At 34.7% G+C, this 26,778-nt stretch overlaps 1 protein-coding gene across 1 annotated transcript; it reads left to right on the top strand.

Moving 5' to 3' along the window:
- The first annotated feature begins 362 nt into the window (after positions 1 to 362).
- Positions 363 to 25,275, top strand: LOC125654379 (ras-related protein Rab-43-like). Its single transcript, XM_048884336.2, has 4 exons — positions 363 to 648; positions 3,955 to 4,138; positions 10,795 to 10,940; positions 20,111 to 25,275. The coding sequence occupies exons 1-4, from the start codon at positions 451 to 453 to the stop codon at positions 20,219 to 20,221; spliced, it is 639 nt and encodes a 212-aa protein (XP_048740293.1). The 5' UTR covers positions 363 to 450; the 3' UTR covers positions 20,222 to 25,275.
- Positions 25,276 to 26,778: the final 1,503 nt, after the last annotated feature.

Here is a 26,778-nt window from a genome sequence, read left to right as displayed (position 1 = left end):
AAGTTTAATTGCAAAAAGTCTGAATTTTTATTCCAACTATTTTTTTAAAAATAATTTTCATATAGAAATGAAACTTTTCAGTATATGTGTATACAGGTTTTTTTTTTATAAACCAGCATTAAAAAAAAAACATCTGTGCTATATAAATCTTAAGGTATAACTAATCAAAATTTGACTTTAAAAAAAAGTCTGGTTATTTTCTTTCTTCCAGAACATGCGTATACCATACGGAACGATAAGGTAAATGCTACATTATAAATATTTCTAAAATTGTGTGAGGTACAAATAAATATTTACCATCCATTATTTCTTCAATACAAAAGCGACTAAACATGATATTTCAAAATGCGAAAATGTGTCTGTGAAGCTCTCCAAGTAAGCACTTCCGGTTTCCGTTTCACAACAAAAACACGACAGGGATGATCTCATCGAGCACCATCAGCTGATTAAATGGGACCGTATCCAGGATCAGATTCAGACGACACGTTTGACTATTTATTTAAGATTGTATTGATTGGAGATGCTGGGGTGGGAAAGACCTGTGTAGTACAGAGGTTCAAGTCAGGGACTTACGTGGAGAAACATGGGTCAACCATCGGGGTTGACTTTACCATGAAAACTCTACAGATTGACGGAAAGCTGATTAAGGTATCACGAAACAGATATATACTACCGATTTCTGTGTATCACCACCCGTGTTTAAAAACGGATTTCAAAATTTATCATTGAGTTTTAAAACATACGCGACTATTACGCGTGGCGTTTAGAATTACCAGAAAACTTCATCCAGGCCTAGATGGATCATATCATTTCAAACAGATGTAATTTACCCATTATATTTCATATGAAACAACGTTTTTTATTTTTTAAATAAAAAAAAAATCAATCCTGAATCATATCTGGTTCAAATTTCATGAGAATTGTAAGTATACTAATTAATTGATAATTCAATGCAGATTTCCACAATATTAATTGTCACTTAACTTGTGTCAAAAATTGTATTGATCTGTAAGAATTAAGATATATGTTGAGTTACGACAGTGAAATCTGATGTCATTGATTTACTATCTGTTTATATTACATTGTGATGTCAAAATCCAAGTTATGTGGATATTTTTACACCATAAAATGAACAATTAATAATAATCTGACATTTCATATATAGGACAAGATTGTTAGATTCATTGTGCAGATCCATGAACAGGTTTTTATGTTATCTTCTCAATAAGATCCTGTAAAATTCATACATCTTATACATTATGGCATACAGTCAGGATGTAACAAGAATCTATCAGTAGCTCAAAAAGGATTCGGCAAGTGAGGTTAATTTAGTATGGTTTGCTATAACAAATCCATCATCACTATGATACATTTACTACACCTCTCGTCTCGGTGCCCATGAGGATGCATGAGGCTATAGATTAATTTTTGCCACTTATTTCTGGTAACCTCTCTCCAATTTTTCCATTCAGTGTTCTCTCTTTCGTTATTGACAGTATATAGCTCCAGGTTTTCCTAGGCAGTTTGTGTGTCCGTTTTCCCTCGAGACCTTTCTAAGAATATGGCCTATCCACTTTAAAATGGTTCTGATTGTTCTCTTGTAGTATATTTCTTCATCCAAGGTTTTGTGAGATCAGTGTACTCTCTCTATAGAATGTGTCTAGCTGTTCGTCATCAATGTCAGTGATCCTACATATTACAGCACAGTTGAGTAATTAGCACTTAAATTGGGTCTAGTGCTGTATTTTTCCAATTTCTAGACTTTGCTAAGGGATAAAAAGTGGTTGATGCTACAGCTAGTTTTCTTTTTATGCCAGCCTCCATTCTACCAGTTTTATCCATAGTGGCACCCAGGTAATGAAATGTTTCACAATAGGGAATCAAAGTTTTACATACAAATATAGAAAGTTTCCCAGTTTTGCGGAAGGTCGGTGGTCTCTTCCCTGGTACTTTGTATCTGGGTTCTCTCTTCCACCAATAAAAACTGGGCGCCACCAGATAACTGAAAAATTGTTGAGTGTGGTGGAAAACAGCAAAACAAACCAATATATCTAGAGAAAAAATCTTCTTCTCAAGAACCATTGGGCCAAAGAAGTTTACATTTACATGAAAGGATCCTTACATGGTGCGTATTCAAGTTTGTAAAAATCATGGCCTCCAGGGGTAGGTTGGGGCCACAATAGGGATTAAAGTTTTACATGCGAATATGTAGAGAAAATCTTTAGATATGGACCAAGGTGACTTAGGTGAGCAATGTGGACCATGGGTCTCTTGTTTTAGCCTGTGCTTAATGTTTCTAGAAGAAATGTTCTTTGTGTGAATAATGGCACGTTTATGTCAAAATACCGAAAAGTGGCAAAATGTACTATACAACAACATATTTTGAAATGATATCATTTTATTCAAATTGAAATAACTTGCACTGTAAGTTCCAGTTTTTGCATGAAATATACTTAATTTTGAAATAAAAGCATGACTGTTGATTTAACAAACAGCTAGAGCTCTTACTATATTAGCATACTTGATTCTGATAAAATCCAGCCGAATTGAACTAAGCCGGGTATACCTGATGACGCGCTAAGAATCAGGTGACCCAGCTACAGTACTGTAATGAAAATGTTGACCTTCTATTGTATGGACATTATTCGGCAAAGAAATGATCAGCATATTTACAAATCATGTTTATTTCACCAGTGTAAAAATTAAAAAACATTGTGTCTAAAGAATAAGCAACTCTCGATACTGCTGTCTCTATGGATGTCAGCTTGAAGCCGCCTTTGCCTCTCAAAATTTTCGAGCTCAGTTGGCTTACTCAGTGGGATGCGTGCGCAATTTCGGCTCACAATCAATAACCAAAGAAAATGTGTGTGTTACCAACTGGACACAATTTGAGCTGAAAATTTTCAAATTTTATTTTTACATTTTTAACGCGTAGAATGCTTAACTAAGGCATCTGTAATGGTCAGCAAAAATTTGAATGTCAGTTGTCGAAGCACATGGAAGATACAGAACAAGGCTCATGCCATTTTTTGTTTACGTAGGTTAAATATACTGGTAAAAGTTCGTTTAAAGCAGATTTTTCACTTTACAAGTTAATTCTGAACACAATATTAAATAGTTTTTTGTGTTTAGCACATCTCATTTTGTTTTAAACATACTATTTTCTATTAAGTAATCTACATTGTATATGTAAACAAAAACATGACACGAGCCTTGTTTACATAACATAGCATTGTGAGTGATTTATCTCACTTGTACCCCAAAAACTGATATTCAAATTTTGATTGACCATTAAAAACACTTTTAGTTAAGCATTGTAAACAATAAATAAGGAAAAATGGTATTTGAAAAATTTCAGCTCAAATCATGTCCATGCCCCTTTAACCCGAGTGTGTCGGATCATTAGAATCAAGTATGCTATATGTAATCCTTTTGAAACTTTTTTGTGGGGATCCGGGTTAGAATAAGTCCTCAGTAACCCCCTTGTTTGTCGTAAGAGGTGACTAAATGGGGTGGTCCTTCGGATGAGACCGCAAAAACTGAGGTCCCGTGTCACAGCAGGTGTGGCACGATAAAGATCCCTTCCTGCTCAATGGCCATAAGCACCGAGCATAGGCCTAAATTTTGTATCCCTTCACCGGCAGTGGCAACGTTTCCATGTGAGTGAAATATTCTCGAGAGGGACGTTAAACACTATTCAATCAATCAATCATGAAACTTTTTTTTCATGGTCTGGTCCATTACATCATGTACATCAGGAACTTTAATTTTTCTATTAATCGTGTGTATTATGTGTCATGGTGGAATAGAGTCATAGCTTCATATTCAAATTTCATAATCAGACAACAGTGACAATATCATAGAAATGAATACTTGCCATGCTTTCATAGTTTTTTTTTTGTTTTTGTGTGTGTACATTGAAAATGTATTGTAAAACTTTTGAATAAATTTCAGCTCCAAATCTGGGACACAGCTGGACAAGAAAGGTTTCGAACCATCACACAGAGTTACTACCGCAGTGCCAATGGAGTCATTATTGCTTATGACATCACAAAAAAGGGCTCGTTTGACAGCGTGTCCAGGTGGATAGAGGACGTGAAAAGATATGCAGGGCCAAACATTGTACAGTGTATTATAGGTTAGTATATCACTCAGGATGTATCATAAACCTGTAAATCACATTGTCAATCATGCAGTCTCTAGGATGTATACCTTTATCATAAACCTGTAAATCACATTGTCAATCAATCTGAAGAAATAAATTCATTTCATTTTATAAATTCAGGATATGGGAACATGCTGGTTTAGTATACCTTTTAAACATATTAGCCTTAACTCTCAGAGTGTCATTTCCTTTAATGATATGATGTTTACAACAGCATTTCCTTCCATTCTTTTATATTTCCTCTTTTTAGATTTCTGTATACATATGATCATCCCAACTTAATAATCACACACATAATATATTAAGTGGGGTGGGTGGGGACAGTGATTTTTCTACATTTTTAACAAGAGTTCTGTGGCTTTCGAATTGGGGAAAATTGTCGACATTTCAGTCAAATTGGGAAAACGCTATTTTATCGTAAATAAGTTTTATAATCATATCAAACATTATAATTATTATCTTTATTTTACACATCTAATTTTGTTTAACCTTCTAAAATTTTCAACTATTCTATCCAAATCATCATTCCTATAACTCCTTGTTAAGTCTTGTGTATATAATTCATATCGAATGTTTATTTAGTTCAAACACGTTTTCCTTTCATAATTCTGTTATTGGGAAAAATGCAAGCTAAATTAGGAAAAAAATTGGCAATTCTTAGGAGGGGAAAGGGCCGGAATTCAGACCCAAAATGGGCCTTAAAAATCACTGAGTGGGGATGTGGACAAAAACAAAAATATCAACGTATTCAACCAGAGAAAAAAGGAACAAAAATAGATAATGTTATGAGTACTAATAAATTGTGGTCCTCCCTATAACACTGCACATCCATAGCCTCTACAGTAGTTTGATACAGACAAACATTCATGTTGGCCTTGTTAGAAAGGTTTTACATATGTGCTTCTTTTTGTAGTGGGGGTGGGGGGTGGATGATATAAGAGTGTTGAATTGGTCAGTTTTAACCTTACACCTGTGGTTAGTTCATATAATCCAACCATAAACAACATTTTTAAGGATTTATTTGGACTTGACAATTAAGAAAGTAATTTGAAAAAGCCCACGAAACACCATTCTATATAAGAATGTGTGCTTTGTGTAAAGTGGCTGGAAATTGTGACGATTTTGCTCCTTGTAGTGATAGTTAAAGTTTGTTATTATGAACAATTTATCTTTTGAATATGTACATGTACGTCTAATTGATGTGATGTAGTAAAAAACGTGCCATGTAAAAAACAATGTAATTGAAATCAGATTCTAAAATACGCTCACAATCGCTACATATAGGATCTGACATAACCCCATAGAAGGTCACGTCCACGTGACATTTGGCTTGTAATATTGATGGGAACTATCAGCCAATCAGATTGTGCCATACAGATAATGATAAATATATATAGGCGGTTCCCAGCAATTCGTAAACAAGTTGCCATATCTCTCTCCCTTGAAGTTTATTCCACACTATAAAATTGTATATTCTCACATAAGGAATTTTAAACTTTCACAATAATGCATAATCTATTCCGTTCATCCAAACAACAAAACATACAATATAAAATACACCTACATTAAATTGATTGTGAATTGCGATTTATGTATGAATAGGCATGGGTACGATTTGAATAGTTTTCAAGATGGTTTAATCAATTAGCACGAGGAATATAACATCAGTCGACGTAAACGGTGCATTGTGATGTCACATTTAGCTGTGATGTGTTTTCTTTCAAACCAAACAATCGCAACCATTTTCCTTGAATTGTGAACATCGACGACTTCATAGGCAATGCGCTGAATGGTTAACATAAAGTTCACATGAACATGACCCCTAGTCGGGTTATGTCAGATCTTCTTATGCAGAGTACACAGCATGGATTTAAGAAGTCTGATTTTAATTAGATTGTGTTTTGAGGCTATAAATGTAAAGTAATTAATGTACCTCTTCCGGAGGGAGACATATTGTATTTATATTTTCTGTCTGTCCGTCAGGCTGTTCGTCTGTCTGTAAACTCGGGTGACATAAGGTTATTATACCCCCCACAAACGAAGTTCAGGGAGGTATATAGGAATCACTCTCTGTCTGTCCATCTGTCTGTCTGTGCAGATTTGTGTCTGGGCCATAATTTCTTTGTTCTTTGACATAGGCATACCATATTTGGCACACAGGTGGATCACCATGAGACGATGTTTCGAGTACCTTCATGACCTCTATATGACCTTGACCTCAAGGTCAAAATTAAGGGTTTTTTACAATGGATTCGTGTCCGGGCCATAACTTCTTTGTTCTTTGATATAGGCATACCATATTTGACACATGAGTGTATCACCATGAGACGATGTGTCGGGTACCTTCATGACCTCTATATGACCCTGAACTTTGACCTCAAGGTCAAAGTTGATTATAGGGTTTGACATAGTCATACCATAAGACAAGGGTGTATCACCATAAGACTATGTGTCATGTACATTCATGACCTCTTTATGACCTTGACCTTTGATCTCAAGGTCAAAATTATAGGTTTATACCATGGATTTGTGTTCGAACTATATCTTAAATTTTCTTCTACAAAGGCATACCATAATTTTACACTCAGAAAAGAGCTAGGTAATTTATACAGGTCTATTAACAACATCCTTTGGGAGACTGGAGTAAGCGGGGAGTATTCTTAGTGAGCATTGCTCACAGTACCTCTTGTTGTAATTGGTCTACGTCCGTCGTCGTCCATTGTGTGTAAACAATTGAACATTTTTAACTTCTTCTTGATAACTACAATTCCAATTCTTTTCAAATTTTGTATAAAGCATCTTTTGGACAAGGGTGACATAAATTGCAAATTTCAGGACTCCTGCACCCTGGGTCATTAGAGATGGGGCAAAAACTGCCAAAAATTTACCATTTTTCAAAAATCTTCTTCTCTACAACCACATGTGTAAAAAAAGGTAAATACATAGTGATGTAGAGCAGGAAGGCCTCCCAAAAATGTAAATTTCATGATCTCTGGGTTAGGGGTTCTGACTCCAGGGTGGGGCCAAACTTGGTATGTAGTATTTAAGTGTAAAGCATTTTTAAAAAACATCTTCTTAAAATTATTGATGATAAATTGAAACTAAATGGATATTTAGAATGAGCAGGTAGTCCTTTGCCATAATTGTAAATTTCATGATCTTAAAGGGTATGGGTTTGGTTCCAAGGTGGAGCCAAAATTATTATAGACTAGTGATTATTGTCTTTATCATATGAAAGACTTCTTTACATTTGCTGATCAATACAGTATGAAAACTAAATGCATATTTAGGAAAAGCAGAAAAGGATGTACCAAAATTGTTAATTTAGCAGCCCCAGGGTTTTGACTCTAGGACGGGTCCAAATTAGTCGTATTGCGTAAATGCTACAAATATTTTGTAAAGCCTTTCATCAGTATAGGCACTTTGGAGGGCATTTAAGTTTTAAGAACACATCTTAATGTTTTATACTTTTGCTGAATATTGGAATTTAGCTTAAATATTCAGAACAGGAAATGTTTTCTAGATTTCATAGCCCATGGGATTAGTGATACTTTTAACTAATACTCAGGTTACCAATAAAGCCTGTAGGCCTCTTGTTTTATGTACAAGGGCATGTTCACTTTTCTACTGGTACTTCAGCATATAACAGTCATTATTTTTGTATGATATACAACAATTGCATTGGTCACATTGATTTTGAATCTTTTCTCCATCCTTTTCCTCATTGCACAAAGTACTGTTCATTATGTCTATGTTCCTGCTTATGCTTAATTCTCCTCCATACCATGCAGTGCATTAAGGAGAGGGGGTGTAATTGGGAACATTTTCAATTTTGGGAGCTGGGGAGACTTTTCTTTTTAACAAAAACAAATAATATTTTATCAACTCTTCATAAGAATTGACTCAGAGGCTAACTTAGATTTGGTTTTAAGTTTAGGATTGATAAAATTCTTTGATAGATCATTGCTACTCCTAACAGTTTTAAAAATCTTTGTTATTGTATGATATGGAATCAGTTACACTGTTATACATTCAGTTTGTGTTCATGGCGAGGGCTTACAATATTTGGCTGAATGAAAATAGAGATATTGTGTTTTTAAAACACTCACTTTGATCTAATAATTAATGTTTCAATTGTCTTTCACTAATGAAAATATTTCCAATGATTTTAAAAATTTATAAACATATTGTAAAATGGTCAAGTGGTTAAGACCTCCTTCTGAATCAGTCACTATGCTGTGCACTGAAATCTAAACTGATTGTGTTTGAGAGCTACTGGTCTTAATTACTTTATTGTACATACATGTACTGTATTGAAGCTGCAATAATGTAGCCCTCTCTGTTTTAAGGAGGTATGCTATGTACACCAGAGAAATTTGATATGGATGAAAATTGGAGGATATGTACAACAATATTTTGAAATTGAAAACTTTCAAATTTACTTTATTTAGTCAAGAAATGAAGTTTTAGTAGAAAGCAATCTGAAAAAAAAATTAAAACCCCTGCAGGACTCGAATGTGCGATCTACAGTTCAGCAGTCTGCGTACCAACCCGCTGAGCAGCTCAGCTAGGTGATGATTTAAGAAATGCATAAACAAATATTGTTAATATTTCTGTTTTTATTCGACATGTTTTAAAAGGAAGTCAGCCATTATGATGATGTAGAGTGCCTCCTTAAAAAAAAAAAGCTGGAGAGGGCTACATTATTGCAGCTAGCTGTATTGGTAACTAGTCATACTCAGGGAAAGGAAAATAATCATGTAGACCCTTACATTTATAGTAGAGTTATGGGACTTTACGTGTCACCTCCTCAGGATAACACTGTAACACGAGATGATGTTAATTTCAATTCAATGACAACATATACTAACATAAAATATTACCTGGAGAAATCTGAATATTTTCTCAAATAGATATGAATTTATCACATCCAATCAACAATGATCAAATTTAAAATAAAACTCTTCAAGGTTTAAAACTGATCAGTTTTAAATTATATGTTTATTAGATGACAAAGAAGGTTTTTTTTTTACTTAATTAAGAGGGGGAGGGGGATTTTCAGTCTGTATTTTTAAAAAAATCTTTTTATTGCTGAACTTTATTTACTTATTAAAAATAAATATGTTTATCAGATGACAAAGAAGAGAAGATAGTGCTTTCTTGAGATTGGTTTTATTTTGATTTAAGATGGGGATTTTCAGTCTATATTTTTATTTACATTCTTTTCATTGCTGAACTTTATTCACTTATGAAAAAACGAAAGTCCACACACGTCACAGTTCTATATTCCACGTTGATGGTGATTGGATGAGAGACATTGAAGTTGTGTAACAATATTATCACCTGTCAGACTTGATTTTTAAATAACAAAATAGAATTAAGGTCGTATAAATGTCCCTAAGTTCCTGTTGATGAAGTGTTTTGATAAAATGAAAATTCTTGAATGTCACAAAAATGTTTTTTTCGCACATGTCGCAGTTTTGAATACCACAGAAACAAAGGTGTTGAATTTTTTAAGTATTTTGCCCTAATTCTGTTTACCCTAAATGCACTGGACTTTTCTCCTCTATGTCCAATATGATAGAACTTTATGGACTTTCTCCCATTATCAACTTTGAGTTTCATCAACGTGACACGGGGTTAGGGTTTTGTTGTTGTTGTTGTTTTTGTTTTGTTTTTTGGGTTTTTTTGTTGGGGTTTTTGTTTTTTGTTTTTTGTTTTGCTAGCATTTTAAGAAACACCTTGGATGATCTTGGATGCTCTTGATTGGTTAATTGTTTTTCGAACTCTTAGGTCATCATAAGCGCTAGCTTGTATCTATTACATGTAAATCTATACTTAATCTGGCTATATTTTTATAGAATGGACATGGGGGAAACAGCTAGGCCTCAGAACATTTGTATGTTAGTAATCGTTTCTCTCAAACTATCATTCCTTAATTTTCTTCTTCTTCTTCAAATTTTCAAGAGATGCTATGCAAGCCTCTTGTCTCTTGAAAATTTAGAAAATAAAGAATCTTGAGCTTGAGGGAAAAATGGTTACTAATTAGCACTGGTTTTGGAACCTATATTGATACCACTGAAAAGCAAATGAACAAATAAAAAAGTTTTGTTTGAATATATCTCATATGAAAATCCTTCATTCATAATAGAAATGTAACCAAGGTGAAGTGCACAAATTGTGACCAGCTGTGTATGGCAATTAGGGTCATAACAGTGCAGGGTTCTTTGTCTTGCCATCGCCAACCATGACGTGGAACATCCATTTCACTTCCAGTTTTGGGTGCTTGGAGAAGGAACTGTCACTACTTATAACTACGTTAAATGCCTTGGGTCTGAGAGTAGTTCAAGAACACAAGAACTAATTTTCGCAGGGGTTGGGTTCGACCTGGTGCCAAGATCCAGAATCAAAACCTGGGAACTCAGTCATGTGGGGTTGTGAAGCAAGTGACCTTAACCCGGGCCCTAAAAATTCAGTGAAAATTTGTCCAAAAAATGTTATATTGAATCAGAGACAAATTTACTAATTTAATTTTCATGCATTAATTCACTGATGTTGACTATTTCACCAGAAATTATACAGTAAAATACATGTTTACTATTATTTGAAGATTAAGTTTGTGATTGTAGGAAACAAAAAAGATATGGAACATCTACGAGAGGTCAATTTATCAGAAGCAAAAGCATTCGCTCAGCATCATGGGATGGTTGATGCCATAGAAACCAGTGCCAAAGAGAACACAAATATAGAAGAACTGTTTATGGAAATGGCAAAGGTAAGCTCTACATTCAGTTCAACAACGTCTGATGTCACATATAGAAATACAATTTAGTAGTCCTGATATTAAATAGACCAGTTACCGTGTCATCAATATTACTAAATGGCAGGTGTTTTATTCAGGTGTGTATAACATGGCTTTAATATTTCTGAACATCCGGAGCTATGTTTAAATATACTAAGTACCAAAATTAAGAGTGCATGGAGATAGTATCAACCAACAGCTTAAGCTGCCAATCTTAAACATAAGTGCTTTGAATCTTACAGATGTTATTATGGTAGAAACCCAGATTGTGGAATGGGTTGGATAAATCATTATGAAAGTAATTAAGTTTAAGCAAGATTTAAACCTAATCCATAAATCAAAGGGGAGATCGAGGTCGAAACCTGTTGTCCTGGAAATTAAACTTTCAAGCTCTTAACCATGTTGTTTCAAAGTGATCTTATATTTAATATGAATATTCAGATATGAATATCTCTACATTTACAAATCAGTGTCACTAAAAACGCATGTTGAAAAATTTAAATGGGGTTGTAAAGTCACAGATGAAATGAATTGCTTGTGATTTCATGTCTGGGCACACTGTGATTCCTAGGGGGTTCAATACAGTTAATTGTAAATGATATAGCTGATTAATATACCAAAAGAAAGTTCACTGTCAATGAATAAGAATTCATATCCCATAGGCTTTATGTATGATTGTGCTTGATAATCGATGAAGAAGAACTAAATGAAATTATTTCACAGGCAAAAATGTGTGCAAGTATATGTGCAAGACACATATCTCCTGTTCCATTTAGACTAGCAAATGTTCATGCTTACACAAACGTACCACAGGGTTCGAAATTAACTTTTTCAAGCACTAGTCTGTACGGACTAGTAACTGTTGATGTTCACTGGTCAGCAAAGCATTTCACTAGTCCGTCCAGTATATAATAAAATGATCTTCGTTTTATTCAATAGTATTTAATCAAATCAAACACATCACAGTTGCAAACAATTCAATTTCTGACACCTATAGAAGAAAAAGAGACCACCATATTTTATTTCGCATTCAAGATCTTCAGAAGCATACAATATTAACCTCCGAGTTAATCCTTTTATAAATGTCCATAAGTGCGTTCGAGATCGACGTTCCTGTTGTTTTGGTGCTCAGATCTTCGAGTCACAAGAGTTCGAAATTTTATCAATAAAGTAAAAAAAATTCACTCGATTGACCAAGTCATGAGCTATAGTGTTATGAACTACTGTGTTAGAGTCACGAATGTCGAGAAAATGTGCGCACAAACGTGCATGTTCTCAGACCACACTACTTGCAATTCTTGCACCTAGAACACGTTCTCGTGATGTGTACTCGGCGTTCGGAATCGGCAGGAATTTGACAATTTGAGCACGTTTGAAGAACGGCGGTCTCGAACACACTCCATGTGTTAGGAAGATCAGGCTGTCATAGTCATGCAAACACTTGACCATGCAGGTAATCAACCATAAGTTCAAAAATCTAAGAGACGCAGACAAATCTTGCTAAAAATCTTTACCAATTCAAGATTGATTTCTGGATTTTCACTAGTCCGTACGGACTAGTACTATAGAGAGTTCACTAGTCCGACACGTTTTTAGCTCACCTGAGCTGAAAGCTCAAGTGAGCTTTTCTGATCACCCGTATTCCGGCGTCCGTCCGTCTGTCCGTCCGTCTGTAAACTTTTCACATTTTCAACTTCTCCTCAAGAACCACTGGGCCAATTTCAACCAAAGTTGACACAAAACATCCTTAGGTAAAGGGAATTCTAAATTGTTAAAATAAAGGGCCAGGCCACCTTCCAAGGGGAGATAATCAAGAAAATGTAAAAATAGGGTAGGGTCATTAAAAAATCTTCTTCTCAAGAACCACTGGGCCAGAAAAGATGAAATTTATATGAAAGCTTCCTTATATAATGCAGATTCTAAATTGTTAAAATCATGGCCCCCGGGGGTCGGATGGGGCCACAATAGGGGATCAAAGTTTTACATACAAATATATCGGAAAAATCTTTAAAAATCTTCTTCTCAAGAACCACTGAGCCAGAAAAGCTGAGATTTATATGAAAGCTTTCTTATATAATGCAGATTCTAAATTGTTAAAATCATGGCCCCCGGGGGTCGGATGGGGCCACAATAGGGGATCAAAGTTTTACATACAAATATATAGGGAAAATCTTTAAAAATCTTCTCAAGAACCACTGAGCCAGAAAAGCTGAGATTTATATGAAAGCTTCCTTATATAATGCAGATTCTAAATTGTTAAAATCATGGCCCCCGGGGGTCGGATTGAGCCACAATAGGGGGTCAAAGTTGTATTTTATTTTTTGGGGGGTTTTTTTTTTTTGGTTTTTTTTTTATATAGTGCAGATTCAAGTTTGTTAAAATCATGGACCCCGAGGATTGGATGGGGCCTCAAGGGGGCATCAAAGTTTTACATACAAATTTATAGGAAAAATCTTTTAAAATCTTCTTCTCAAGAACCACTGAGCCAGAAAAGCTGAGATTTATATGAAAGCTTCCTGATATAGTGCAGATTATAAATTGCTAAGATCATGGTCCCCGGGGGTCGGATGGGGCCACAATAGGGGGTCAAAGTTTTACATACAAATATATAAGAAAAATCTTTTAAAATCTTCTTCCCGGAACCACTAAGCCAGAAAAGCTGAGATTTATATGAAAGCTTTCTGATATAGTGCAGATTGAGGTTTGTTGAAATCATGCCCCCCTGGGGTAGGATGGGGCCACAATAGGGGATGAAAGTTTTACATACAAATATATAGGGAAAATCTTTAAAAATCTTCTTCTCAAGAACCATTGGGCTAAAGAAATTCATATTTACATGAAAGCTTTCTGACATAGTGTAGATTCAAGTTTGCAAAAACCATGGCCTCCAGGGGTAGGTTTGGGGCCATAATAGGGACTACGGTTTTACATGCAAATAGATATGGAAAATCTTCTGATATGGACCAAGGTGACTCAGGTGAGCGATGTGGCCCATGGGCCTCTTGTTTACTAGTCTCGGACTTACGGACATGAGTTAATTTCGAACCCTGTACCAAACTATTGAGCTTAGTCTGTGCTTATTGTGCAATAAGTAAAAAAAACTTATTGTGTCAAATTCTCAATTTTTTTAGTGATTGTGATGTGAAAACTTACTGTTCAACTGAAAACTTTGCAAAAACTGAATTATATGACTGTCCTAAATTTTTATTTGTGGAATATGGTGCTAGAAAGGAAGCAACCACAGTGTTGAGATTTGGAGGAGGGCATTAATGGCCCTGGGTGATATTGATGGAGACACTGTTGAGATTTGGAGGAGGGCATTAGTGACCTGGATGATATTGATGGAGACACTGTTGAGATTTGGAAGAGGGCATTAATTAGCTCCAATAATGTAGCCCTCTCTGATTTTTTTTTTTTTTTTTTTTTTTTTTTTTAGGGAGAGGGCTACAACTCCTTAGGATCTCCGTAATGGTGCAAATGCGGGAGTGAATCACTCCCGCAACATTTGCGCTCATTCTAAACATTTCCTTACTTTCTTTACGTAAATAAAATGATATTCTATGTTTCTTAGTCAATATATAAATTTACAACCTGCAACTTAAGATTTGTTAGGCTCTATTCTACCGTTTTCAACAATTTCGATAAATTCCAATTTCTCGATTCATATTTGTGCGCCATGTTTGATGTACTGAATTTTCAACTTCCGATTGTCAAGTCATTTGCATATGCCATATAAGGTAGTATTTACATCAATGGACAAGTATGGAGGCGAAAGCTATTTCGTCGGTATTGAAAAGGTTTGAATTTAATATCAAGTTAAAAACCGAACAGCAGAGTGTAAATTCTTTCTGCAACAATATGTTTTTCCTTTCTTTGTCGAAGTGGCTCGAGTAACTACATTTTCGCGCTGATTGTCAATTTAGGTTTTTCATTAGATCCACCTACGAGATCTCACGATAACAAGCATGGCGGAGCAGACGAAGAATTTTGCATGCTGTTCATTATATTTAAAGAAAAACACCTTTATTAGACATGCCCGAGTACAAAGTTGGTACTCCTTTTGGTGTAAACAACATTTGGGACTAATACACGGAGTTTATTATCGGTTATTCATAAAATTATTTTGCACCATTACGGAGATCCTATGGAATTGTAGCCCTATCCCGAAAACGTCAGAATAAAAAAAAATTGGATAGGGCTACATTATTGCAGCTAGGCATTAATGGCCCTGGGTGATATTGATGGAGACACTGTTTGAGATTGGGAGGAGAACATTAGTGACCTGGATGATAATGGAGACACTGTTGAGATTTGGAGGAGGGCATTAGTGACCTAGATTGTTGAGATTTGGAGGAGGGCATTAGTGACCTGGATGATATTAATGGCCACACCATTGAGATTTGGAAGAGGGCATTAATGGTCCTGGGTGATATTGATGGAGACACTGTTGAGATTTGGAGGAGGGCATTAGTGACCTAGATTGTTGAGATTTGGAGGAGGGCATTAGTGACCTGGATGATATTAATGGACTCAGGGTTGAGATTTGGAGGAGGGCATTAGTGACCTGGATGATATTGATGGAGACACTGTTGAGATTTGGAGGAGGGCATTAGTGACCTGGATGATATTAATGGAGACACTGTTGAGATTTGGAGGGGGCATTATTGACCTGGATGATATTAATGGGTACACTATGAAAATATACACATATCCTGATATTCCTGAAATTTTACACCTTGATCAGTACTGTATAGCGGGTTTTTTCCGCGGGTCTAAAATTTGCCGATTTGCTGGCTCAATGGTATGCTAATAATTTTAACAGAATAAATTTTGGCAGACAGTGAAGAGTTGTCTCTTTTTCACATACTCAAGTCGCAATTGGGTGCATATATGGCGAGTGAAATTTTGACACAAAGCTATCTAACCACTAAAATAAGCCAAATTTATCATCCCGCTGAAGAAACCGCTATACAGTAATTCTCTGACATTATATCTGCTCTTTAGTAAGCAAAACTCATAAGTGAAATACAAGTAAAAAATTTAGAGGTATTCACTCTTCATAATGGAGAGACATTGGATTAAATCTCACCCTGGACATAAAAGTATCTTATGACCACATAGCATCTAATAAAAAGAAATTCCAAAACAATTTATTAGTCTTCCTTCAGTATGGGAAGTGGTGATTTCAACTCCATTTTAGAACTTACAATGTACAAATTATTAGTTGTTTTGGTTGCAGTCAATCATACTACTTTTTATATCCTGATTTTCTTGTTGCACAAAAATCTGCCATATTTCTCTATAAACAGGTAAAAGATAATCCAGACTTAAATTCCCAGACAAGACAAGAATAACCCATCATATATTTTTCAGATTGATGCTTAATTTAATTTTGTAACCCACCGTATGACATGAAAACCATTAGACACGTGAAAATTTTCAGTTTTCATGTTTATATTTTATAATCTCTTTCACCAGTAATGTCAAGTTTTCATTTAAATGCTTCCTGTTTAAAACTGCTCAGCCTTACGTAAGTGTATTCTAAATGAAAACTTCCTTAATTCCTTAATTAGATAAAACTGTCGTGGGAAGCTGGGACATATCCTCCATAAACATGCACTGCACCAGAGAAAAGACCCATCAGAAGTACGACAGCTGTATAATTTTTCACTATATGCACCTAAATTAGTCGTTAGAATAGACTTGTTAGGAGTGAATAAAATTAATTAGTGTTAAATCTAAAGCAAACTAGCATGGTGCCACACCATGCCCTTTTTGGCTGATGCCATGTCCTTTTTAATTGCACCATGCCCTTTTTTCTCTATAAATTTTTTAAAGATATTTGTTAATATAAACAATTGTTCTTTATTTCACAAGGTTGATTGAAAATTTTAAAATCAAGGCAGCAGGTATTTATTTTTAAAGGGGCTAAATGATTATTCTATTACTATCATAGTACACGCATTATACAATGAAAGTGCCCTGAAATTGTCTTGCTGCAACGAAAAGTGCCCTTTTGAACATATGATATGTGTGCCCTCTCTAGATCCTAGATTTAACACTAAAAAACTGTAGATATATATCAAAGATCTTTTTACCAATCAATCAATAAAGAACTCTTTGATTTTTAAGAGGAAATTTTTTGAAATTATCCTGTATTTTATAAATAAAATATTCAATTTGATCCTTTGGCATGCAGTCAAACCTTGTTATCTCAAACTCAATGGGGCTGAGAAAAATCTCCGAGATATCTGAGGGTTTGAGATATTGCAGTTAAAGTACATGAAGAAAATGTAGTTGGGAATTCCATTTAATCACTTATACATATCCATGATATTCAAGAGATTGATGTTAAAGATACTGAAGTTCAGCTGCGTTTGTGTGTGTCTGTGTGAATGTATGTGTGCGCATCTGTCTGTGTATGTGTGTGTGTGTATGTCCGTCTGTGTGTGTGTCTGTGTGTGTGTTTGTATGTGTGTGCATCTGTCTGTGTGTATGTGTGTGTTTGTCCGTCTGTGTGTGTCCGCCTGTATGTGTCTGTCTGTGTGTGTGTCTGTGTGTATGTATGTGTGTGCATCTGTCTGTGTATGTGTGTGTGTCCGTCTGTGTTTGTATCTGTCTGTGTTTATGTTGCTTTAATGACAGCTCTAACTACAAATTCATTGTCAAATTTGTTATACAAAAAATTTATATTCTTCATTTTATATGAAAATCAAGGCAGAGAGTGCTATTTCTTGGCACATGAAATGTGATTTAATCTTTTTCAAAAATCATAGTCAAACTCCAATAGTAGATTTTTTTTGTTTTTAGAGTTTGGGAGAGAGAGTTTTCTTGAAATGAAATATCTACTAGGGCTAGAACACTGACTCATTGTGACTAATTGTGAAGGAATGCCAGTTTTGGTATCTGTCATTTCATTCATTACTGAGAGAGGTGGCAGGACAGACATGGAATTGACCAGAGAATTGTCACTTTTTAGCTCACCTGAGCTGAAAGCTCAAGTGAGCTTTTCTGATCACCCGTATTCCGGCGTCCATCCGTCCGTCTGTCCGTCCGTCTGTCCGTCTGTAAACTTTTCACATTTTCAATTTCTTCTCAACAACCACTGGGCCAATTTCAACCAAAGTTGGCACAAAACATCCTTAGGTAAAGGGAATTCTAAATTGTTAAAATAAAGGGCCAGGCCACCTTCCAAGGGGAGATAATCAAGAAAAGGTAAAAATAGGGTAGGGTCATTAAAAAATCTTCTGATGAAGAACCACTGGGCCAGAAAAGATGAAATTTATAGATAAGCTTTATTAGGTAGTGCAGATTCTAAATTGTTAAAATCATGGCCTCCGGGTGTCGGATGGAGCCACAATAGGGGATCAAAGTTTTACATACAAATATATAGGGAAAATCTTTAAAAATCTTCTTCTCAAGAACCACTGAGCCAGAAAAGCTGAGATTTATATGAAAGCTTCCTTATATAATGCAGATTCTAAATTGTTAAAATCATGGCCCCCGGGGGTCGGATGGGGCCACAATAGGGGGTCAAAGTTTTACATACAAATATATAGGAAAAATCTTTAAAAATCTTCTTCTCAAGAACCACTGAGCCAGAAAAGCTGAGATTTAAATGAAAGCTTCCTTATATAATGCAAATTCTAAATTGTTAAAATCATGGCCCCCGGGGGTCGGATGGGGCCACAATAGAGGATCAAAGTTTTACATACAAATATATAGGGAAAATCTTTAAAAAATCTTCTTCTCAAGAACCACTGAGCCAGAATAGCTGAGATTTATATGAAAGCTTCATTATATAATGCAGATTCTAAATTGTTAAAATCATGGCCCCCGGGGGTCAGATGGGGCCAAATTAGGGGGTCAAAGTTTTACATACAAATATATAGGGAAAATCTTTAAAAATCTTCTTCTCAAGAACCACTGAGCCAGAATAGCTGAGATTTATATGAAAGCTTCCTTATATAATGCAGATTCTAAATTGTTAAAATCATGGCACCCGGGGGTCAGATGGGGCCAAATTAGGGGGTCAAAGTTTTACATACAAATATATAGGGAAAATCTTTAAAAATCTTCTTCTCAAGAACCACTGAGCCAGAATAGCTGAGATTTATATGAAAGCTTCCTTATATAATGCAGATTCTAAATTGTTAAAATCATGGCCCCCGGGGGTCGGATGGGGCCACAATAGGGGGTCAAAGTTGTTTTTGTTTTTTGGGGGGTTTTTTGTTTTTTGTTTTTTTGTTGTTTTTTTGTTGTTTTTTTGATATAGTGCAGATTCAAGTTCGTTAAAATCATCGACCCCAGGGATTGAATGGGGCCTCAAGGGGGGCATCGAAGTTGTACATACAAATTTATAGGAAAAATCTTTTAAAATCTTCTTCTCAAGAACCACTGAGCCAGAAAAGCTGAGATTTATATGAAAGCTTCCTGATATAGTGCAGATTATAAATTGCTAAGATCATGGCCCCCGGGGGTCGGATGGGGCCACAATAGGGGGTCAAAGTTTTACAAATATATAGGGAAAATCTTTAAAAATCTTCTTCCCAGAACCACTAAGCCAGAAAAGCTGAGATTTATATGAAAGCTTTCTGATATAGTTCAGATTCAGGTTTGTTGAAATCATGCCCCCCCCCCCCCCCCCTGGGGTAGGATGGGGCCACAATAGGGGATCAAAGTATTACATACAAATATATAGGGAAAATCTTTAAAAATCTTCTTCTCAAGAACCATTGGGCCAAAGAAGTTCATATTTACATGAAAGCTTTCTGACATAGTGTAGATTCAAGTTTGCAAAAACCATGGCCTCCAGGGGTAGGTTTGGGGCCATAATAGGGACTACGGTTTTACATGCAAATAGATATGGAAAATCTTCTGATATGGACCAAGGTGACTCAGGTGAGCGATGTGGCCCATGGGCCTCTTGTTATCGGTACTTTATAAAAGATTAAAGTTTTGATTCAATCTAGAGTACATGAACATTCAACAACTCAGACTTAAAAAGAAGAATGAGTGTGTGTGTTGCAGGGGGGGGGGGGGGGGGGGGGGGGGTAATGAGTTATTTAACACTCGTTTAGCTGTGAACACTTTTGGTACTAAATTCTTTGTCATAGTTACAGTACATCATTTTTTATTTACAGGAATTGAAGACCAAATATGGTGGAGACTCAATGATGGAGAACACATCCTCAAGTAAAATCCAGCTGAACACCAAGACTGTGGGTGGGGGCTTCAGTTGTTGTGGCAGTTAAAATGTCTGTGTTTTTAATGGTGGAAATGAAATATTGCATTTTGATTCTAAAAAAGTCAGATTTATCATTAGCTGTAATATGTTGGAATAAAATTCCTGCACATGCTTAAATAGATATTGATTGAAAAATTTGATCATTCCAATGCCTTCGTAGATGATGTAATGTTGTTTGTTAAGCTGAGTGAGAAATGGTGTGTCTGAACAAAATAGTGATAACATGTAAAATACATTTAGAAAAAGTTTAAATTAATCTCAGAAATGCTTTGCTAATTGATTGACACTGTGCTAAAGTAAGTATGAATGATTAAAGAAATGATACTTTGATGCATGCAGCCTAAGGGTACTAGCAGAGGTCATCAGTCTCTGGCTAAAACATAATACATTGATATCATATGTGTAGATAAGATTTTATCTATTGAATTTGGTTGTTGTAAATAGTAAAAGAAATTGTAAAGGTAGTGATAAAAAAAAGCCTGTGCAATATTTTTATATACCGGTAGATTATTTATTAAAAAAATTTCTTTTTATTTTGTGTAAATTTTTCACAATAGACATAGTTGAAGGTATATTGAATGGTAGAGTATATTAAGGATGTTTGCTTCTGAGACTTCAATAAGTTATAGGTTTTAGTGTATTTGATAGAAGTTATCTGAATTTTTTTCTATAGATAAACTCTGTATTACAACATTGCTATACAATTTTAAATAGAATAAATTTCTAACATGTATCAGACAACATACACTTTTTACGATTGGATATACAAAATATTATGTGATGGAGGGTTACGTTGAAGGAAAAGTTTGAAATCTGCATAAAAAATATTAACTTCTGCATTTTATATAAAATATTTTTAGGATTCAATTTTATCGATCAAGTTAAGTATTTATATTTGGAAAAGGTTTTAGTTTTAGCAAGTACTCAGTATTTTTTTTTTTTAAATGTCTAGGTAATCCTTGACAAAATTCTCCTAAACATTGTACTGATTCCTATCTCAATAATTTTAATGTGACATCTGTGTTCTCTTTTTAGAAGAAAATATATTTCAAGACATAATGATTTAAATTACATGATACAAAATTATCAAAATGAAATTTACTTAAGACAAATTGTGAATATTTTATATCATTTTATTGAACTGAATTTTCATTGATCTTTTTTTATTATTATTCTTGTATTAAAATGTATGCGAGATAAATTTCTTTTTCATCTAAATCCAGAACATTCTCTGTACTAGGATTGCTATCCGTTGAATTTCATGTCATTGAGAGCAGGAGAGGCAACTTCAGGTGATAAAACATTCTACCTTGACAGTGAACGATTTTACAATTTTTACTAAAGTGATGCCAAAACAAGCTGGCATAGCCCAGCTCTAGCAACCAAAATTTAAGATATGAATCCCAAATGCATACTTAATGATCAAATCAACGTGAAAAGGAAAGTTAACATCAATTGTTGAATGATAATAGGTATTATGTTTGTTTTACTGTTAATGGTTTCTTTTTCTCCCTGAAAAAGTGACAAATTTAAATTCTTTTGGTGATGGTTCTATGATTGTTAAGTTTTTCTTACATTTAGCATTCATTAGATATTTAAGAGACTGAAGAATTGATACGTTGTTGTAAGTACTGTGTTTTGATGTTTGATCACACAAGTTGAACAAACCAAGTTAGTCAGAAGAGCTCATCCCTAGAAAGAAAATCAAGGGGGAAATCTTTTTATAGATTGAAATATTGATATGTATTCATAAATTTTGAAGACTTTTAGCCAGACAGAGTTATATGTAATTCACTAGATCAAATGAATTAAACACTTAAATGGAAAATATCTTATTCCGTATTAATTTCACTTAATAAGGAAATAGCTATATACACAGAACTCTCTCACTCATACTTAATTAAAGTCTTAATTATAGTTAATATTTAATCACACCTGACACATCTTTTAAAATTTTTGGTCTTACATGTATTTATAAATGCGTTCTGTATTAAACAATGTATACTTATGTCCTGTTTGAACTGTAAATCAGTGATGAAACTTTGCATATCTCTCTCTCGTTAGTTTCACTCTTGCCTTAAAACTCAGGGTCTTTAAAATGAAAGAAGTATTAATGAGATAGAAAGCTGTTTCATAAAATGTGACTGAAACATTATATTTCATTCCTTGTAGATAATTTTGCTCAGCAACAAAAACTATGAATTGTGTACTACATGTACATGTATATGATTATTTTTAGATGGAAGTTATTTCGATATATTCTATAATTACTCTGTTGTATAATGTTTGTTAGAAGAAATATATGAATGTCTCTTGTGGAAATGAAAGAGCATATGTTCTGGGAATGGCTTTAAAATGGCATTGCATATGTATGAGTTTTATGTTCTTTTGTGGAATGCCATGTTCACATCGGGTAACTCCGTTTACATATGTACCTGATCAGGATAAAGGGCTCACGGCGGGTGTAACCGGTCGACAGGGGGTGCTTGCTCTTCCTGGGCACCTGATCCCGCCTCTGGTGTGTCCGGGGGTCCGTGTTTGCCCAACTATCTATTTTGTATTGCTTATAGGTGTTATGAGATTGATCACTGTTGGTTATCTTCACCTTTCATGTAAATCATACATAGATGTTTGCACAAATGAATTGCACATGTTTACTAGTTGAATGCTCTGCAATTATTGAAAACAAACCATGAGAAATATCTGAATTATTTTGAAAATTTTCGGAGGACTATTGAAGTTGCAAAATCAAAACTTTCGTGCTCAACTTTTCTTTGAGCTGAGTCTACTTGGAATTTTATGGAAAAGGTTCAAGCATTGCGCTCTCAAAGGGTATCAAATGCGTCGGTAATGAGGTTAATGTTGACGTATTTATTTTTGCCCACATGTTGGGTTTTTTTGTTTGTTTTTTTTTTTTTTTTTTTTTTTGTATAAGTGGGTTTAAAAAAAATAGCACTTGACAGGAAAGGATTTAACGCAAGTTAAGGAGGTATACTACATTGTCATAAAGGCTGACTTTCATGTAAATCATGAATGAAAATATAAATATCAGCAATATTTCTCTATTCCTTTTAGATTTTAGTGCCTACCTGGGTAGGTTAGAGTGGTGACTGCAGAGCTGTAGATCGCTTGTTGGAGTCTAGCAAATTTTATTCCGATAGTTTTCTACTAAAACTGCATTTTTGACTAAATAAAGTGACATTTAAAGTTTTCAATTTCCAAAATTAATATTGTTGTACTTATCCTACATTTTTCATCCACATTAAATTTCTCCGATGTAGCATTCCTCCTTAAATTCGGATATAAGTGAATTCAAGTCAAATCGTCATGTTTCAGGGATTCTACCTAGCATTTTCCATCTCTCCAAAAAGCCTCAAAACTTCACAAACAACTCTCTCTCTCATAAGAAATAATTTTTAGGGGCAAGGATGTAGAAAAGGAAGTGAAAGAGTGATTAAAAAAAAACTCCGAGTTTTCTGTATAGCATTACTTATGTATTGATCGCTGACAGGAGAATATTGCTTACACATCGTGCTTATCACGTCACGAAGATTCAAAGTACTGAAAATATCCGATGGTGGAGCACCTTAATATCCAAAGATGAAGCAATAAATAAACAATTTATTTTGCAACGTTGGTAGATCTCTGGTGAGAGATAATGAATTCAAAAAGTTTCCTTTTTTCAGAGAGAAATTATTGCACATATACTAAAATATGTCCTTTCTGCAAAAAGGTTATGTGTCTGAGTTTAAAATGTGAACGGAACTAGGAATATCGTAGGTTTCTTTTTAATTATTATTATTAAATGGATTTTCAAAAATTATTGTGAAATACCACATGATGTATTCTATTTCACCCTTACAAGGAAATAACACTATCTGGTTGATAAAATGTCGATATAAATTATCAAATCTGTCAGATGTGGTCATTTATCGAATTTTCAAAAGTAGCATTGAAATATTTGATAATTTTTAACGTAATTTTCTGTATTAGATAATAAATACTTATAAACACACTGGACACTTCCGGATTTTGTAAATGAGGTAGATTAAATGTCATATGCAAAATGCACAAGAATCACTTTGTTCAAGTAATGTTTTGTTTTATTAAAGTCAGCTTTTACGCACTGCTTCAAAGAGTTTACAGTTTCATACACTTAAACATCCTATCTTATTATTATTTTTTTTATCACAAATGATTCTTTTCAATTTGATAAATATTTCACTCCAATTACCCTCTTGTCATGCTTTCTATCGTCTTCTATAATATACGATGACAATTAAAAGATTAATGCTCTACATGTATATTTACATGATGTTTTTAGAAGTTAATTTAGCAAACTATGATCTATTTCAGTGCGTCACACGTGGCTATTAAGTGCTTTTGCATAATAAATATTATTATATACGGATGATACATAATCTTAGGCTGATATGTTGGAAGAGATAGACGTAGTAATTGTTTTATAGATTTACAGTATACGAGCACAGTTAATTTTATATTACATAGAAGATATATATACCATAGAAACAAGGTATAAAGAGTGCGGTAGGAATTAGTTGTTGGCCTTCTATCAAACCTTTTCACATTACAAAGATGATCTCTATATATGACTGCTCATCACTAGGTACAACGTTTATTAATGATTTCATAATTGAATTATCTCATCAAGTATTAAGACATTTCGTCGCTTTTTCATGTTGGTGGTGATTGTTTTTGCTGAATTTTGGTTGTTGTGTTTATTTTTTTTTATCGGATAGATTTTTAGAATTTGGCAAAGGATGCATCATTATGTATTTTTCAGAACCTTCTACATTTGAAGCCTATTCTCTGATAACACGTGTTGTTTATAGAGAATACTTTGCTTTGTTTAGTAGTGGATATAAATTAAGGCGTACCTTCGTTATCGAATATTGATGTCGTGTTGTTATCCATGAAAGCATGCTTGAAATATGTATTTATTCATTTTTTTTTTCCATGTCACTCTTAGAGATTGAACTGCAAAGAACATCAGTGAAAATGAAAATAAACTTCTACAGATGAGTATCTGATATTTCTTGATATGTTCTTCAATTTTATTTGTCATGAGAATGGTATCTAAAATAAATCTTTAGTCTGATTGATCGTATCTTGTTTAACGTCTCTCTCGAAAATCCTTCACTCATACAGAGACGTCACCAATAAGGTGAAGGGCTGTAAATGTAAGCCTTTACTCGGCACTTACGGCCATGGAGCAGTGAGGGTTCTTTAGCGCGCCACACCTACTGTGACACGGGACATCCGTTTTTTAAGGTCATCTCCTAGGACCCGTGACATTCACTCCTGATCCCGAGCGTTTGGCTATGGAATACTACTAAACCATTAAACTAAACTATCTAATCCGATATTGTATATAGAATTGTCAGGATTGTTCAGAAGGCACCGATATTGTATATCGAATTGTCAGGATTTTTCAAGGGATACCGACATTGTATATCGAATTGTCAGGATTGTTCAAGGAACACCGACATTGTATATCGAATTGTCAGGATTTTTCAAGGGACACCGACATTGTATATCGAATTGTCAGGATTGTTCAAAGGACATCAGTATTTTATTTCGAATTGTCAGGAGTTTGGACAGGATAGTAGGGTGAATGCACAGCTAGGCAATTAGGATTGTTGGACTGGACAACTACTAGTATGCAAATAATAGCAACAATACGAAATAGAAATATCCTATGTTACTAAATATTCTATTTACTTTTCTAGAGGATATCACTGAAGTAATGTTTGACATTATTATTCTCGGATACGTTTACAGTGTTTAACATTATTATTCTCAGTTGCATCTCGTCGTTTCGAGCAAATAAAGACAATAAATATATTTTTTATAATAATCGCATTTTTATCTGATTTTTAATTGGAGGTTATTGTAATACATTCAAAGTTGATTTCCGCTTGCAGGAAGTGCCTCATCGTCGGAAATCCACGGAAGGTCGCACTTCTTTTACATCCCGTGGGACACAACACCGATATTTTCGCATAATTCATTAAAATGCATGACCTTACGTGACCTATCGATGACCAATAGGAATCGCTGTAAGTATTCCCGCAATCCCAAGCGTCTGCAGTAATGGTTGCACCCATGAAAGTGTGTGTGTTTTGTTGTGCCACTTTCAAAGATCGGGGTCACGGCCTCTGTCGTCAAAACTTCACTTGAACAGTTCAGCTATGCTCTAGAGTACTTGAATTTTCACCCAACAGACGCATCATTTGAATGCAGCCTTTGTACGAATAAATCAAATCGGGTAAGCAACTCAAAGGAAACTGACAAAGAAGTTGTGAAGCATCTCGCTGAGAGCTCTGTAACTAGACATGTTTACATCTTTGCTTCGAAAGTCATATTTTTCTATGCTCCCGAAATAGGGGGCTATTTCATTGGTTGAATATTACAATAAGGAAAGGTAAAGCGACTAACTGCATAAAGAAGCTTAGACACACCTTCCAGTGGAAATATCGGCGTTGTATCCCACGGGAGGTAAAAGAAGTGCGACCGATCGTGGGTTTCCGACGATGGAAATGT

The sequence above is a fragment of the Ostrea edulis genome, chromosome 7 (assembly GCF_947568905.1).
Source record: "Ostrea edulis chromosome 7, xbOstEdul1.1, whole genome shotgun sequence".
Taxonomy (NCBI): domain Eukaryota; kingdom Metazoa; phylum Mollusca; class Bivalvia; order Ostreida; family Ostreidae; genus Ostrea; species Ostrea edulis.
Note: the sequence above shows the minus strand (reverse complement) of the source record. Positions and strands in the feature narration are given on the sequence as shown.

What these genes read in the sequence shown, in the direction of transcription:
- LOC125654379 (XM_048884336.2), top strand. Translation starts at nt 451, where the DNA reads ATGGGACCGTATCCAGGATCAGATTCAGACGACACGTTTGACTATTTA. An exon ending in TTGACGGAAAGCTGATTAAG is followed by an intron (nt 649 to 3,954) that starts GTATCACGAAAC and finishes AATAAATTTCAG; the next exon opens with CTCCAAATCTGGGACACAGC. An exon ending in CATTGTACAGTGTATTATAG is followed by an intron (nt 4,139 to 10,794) that starts GTTAGTATATCA and finishes TTGTGATTGTAG; the next exon opens with GAAACAAAAAAGATATGGAA.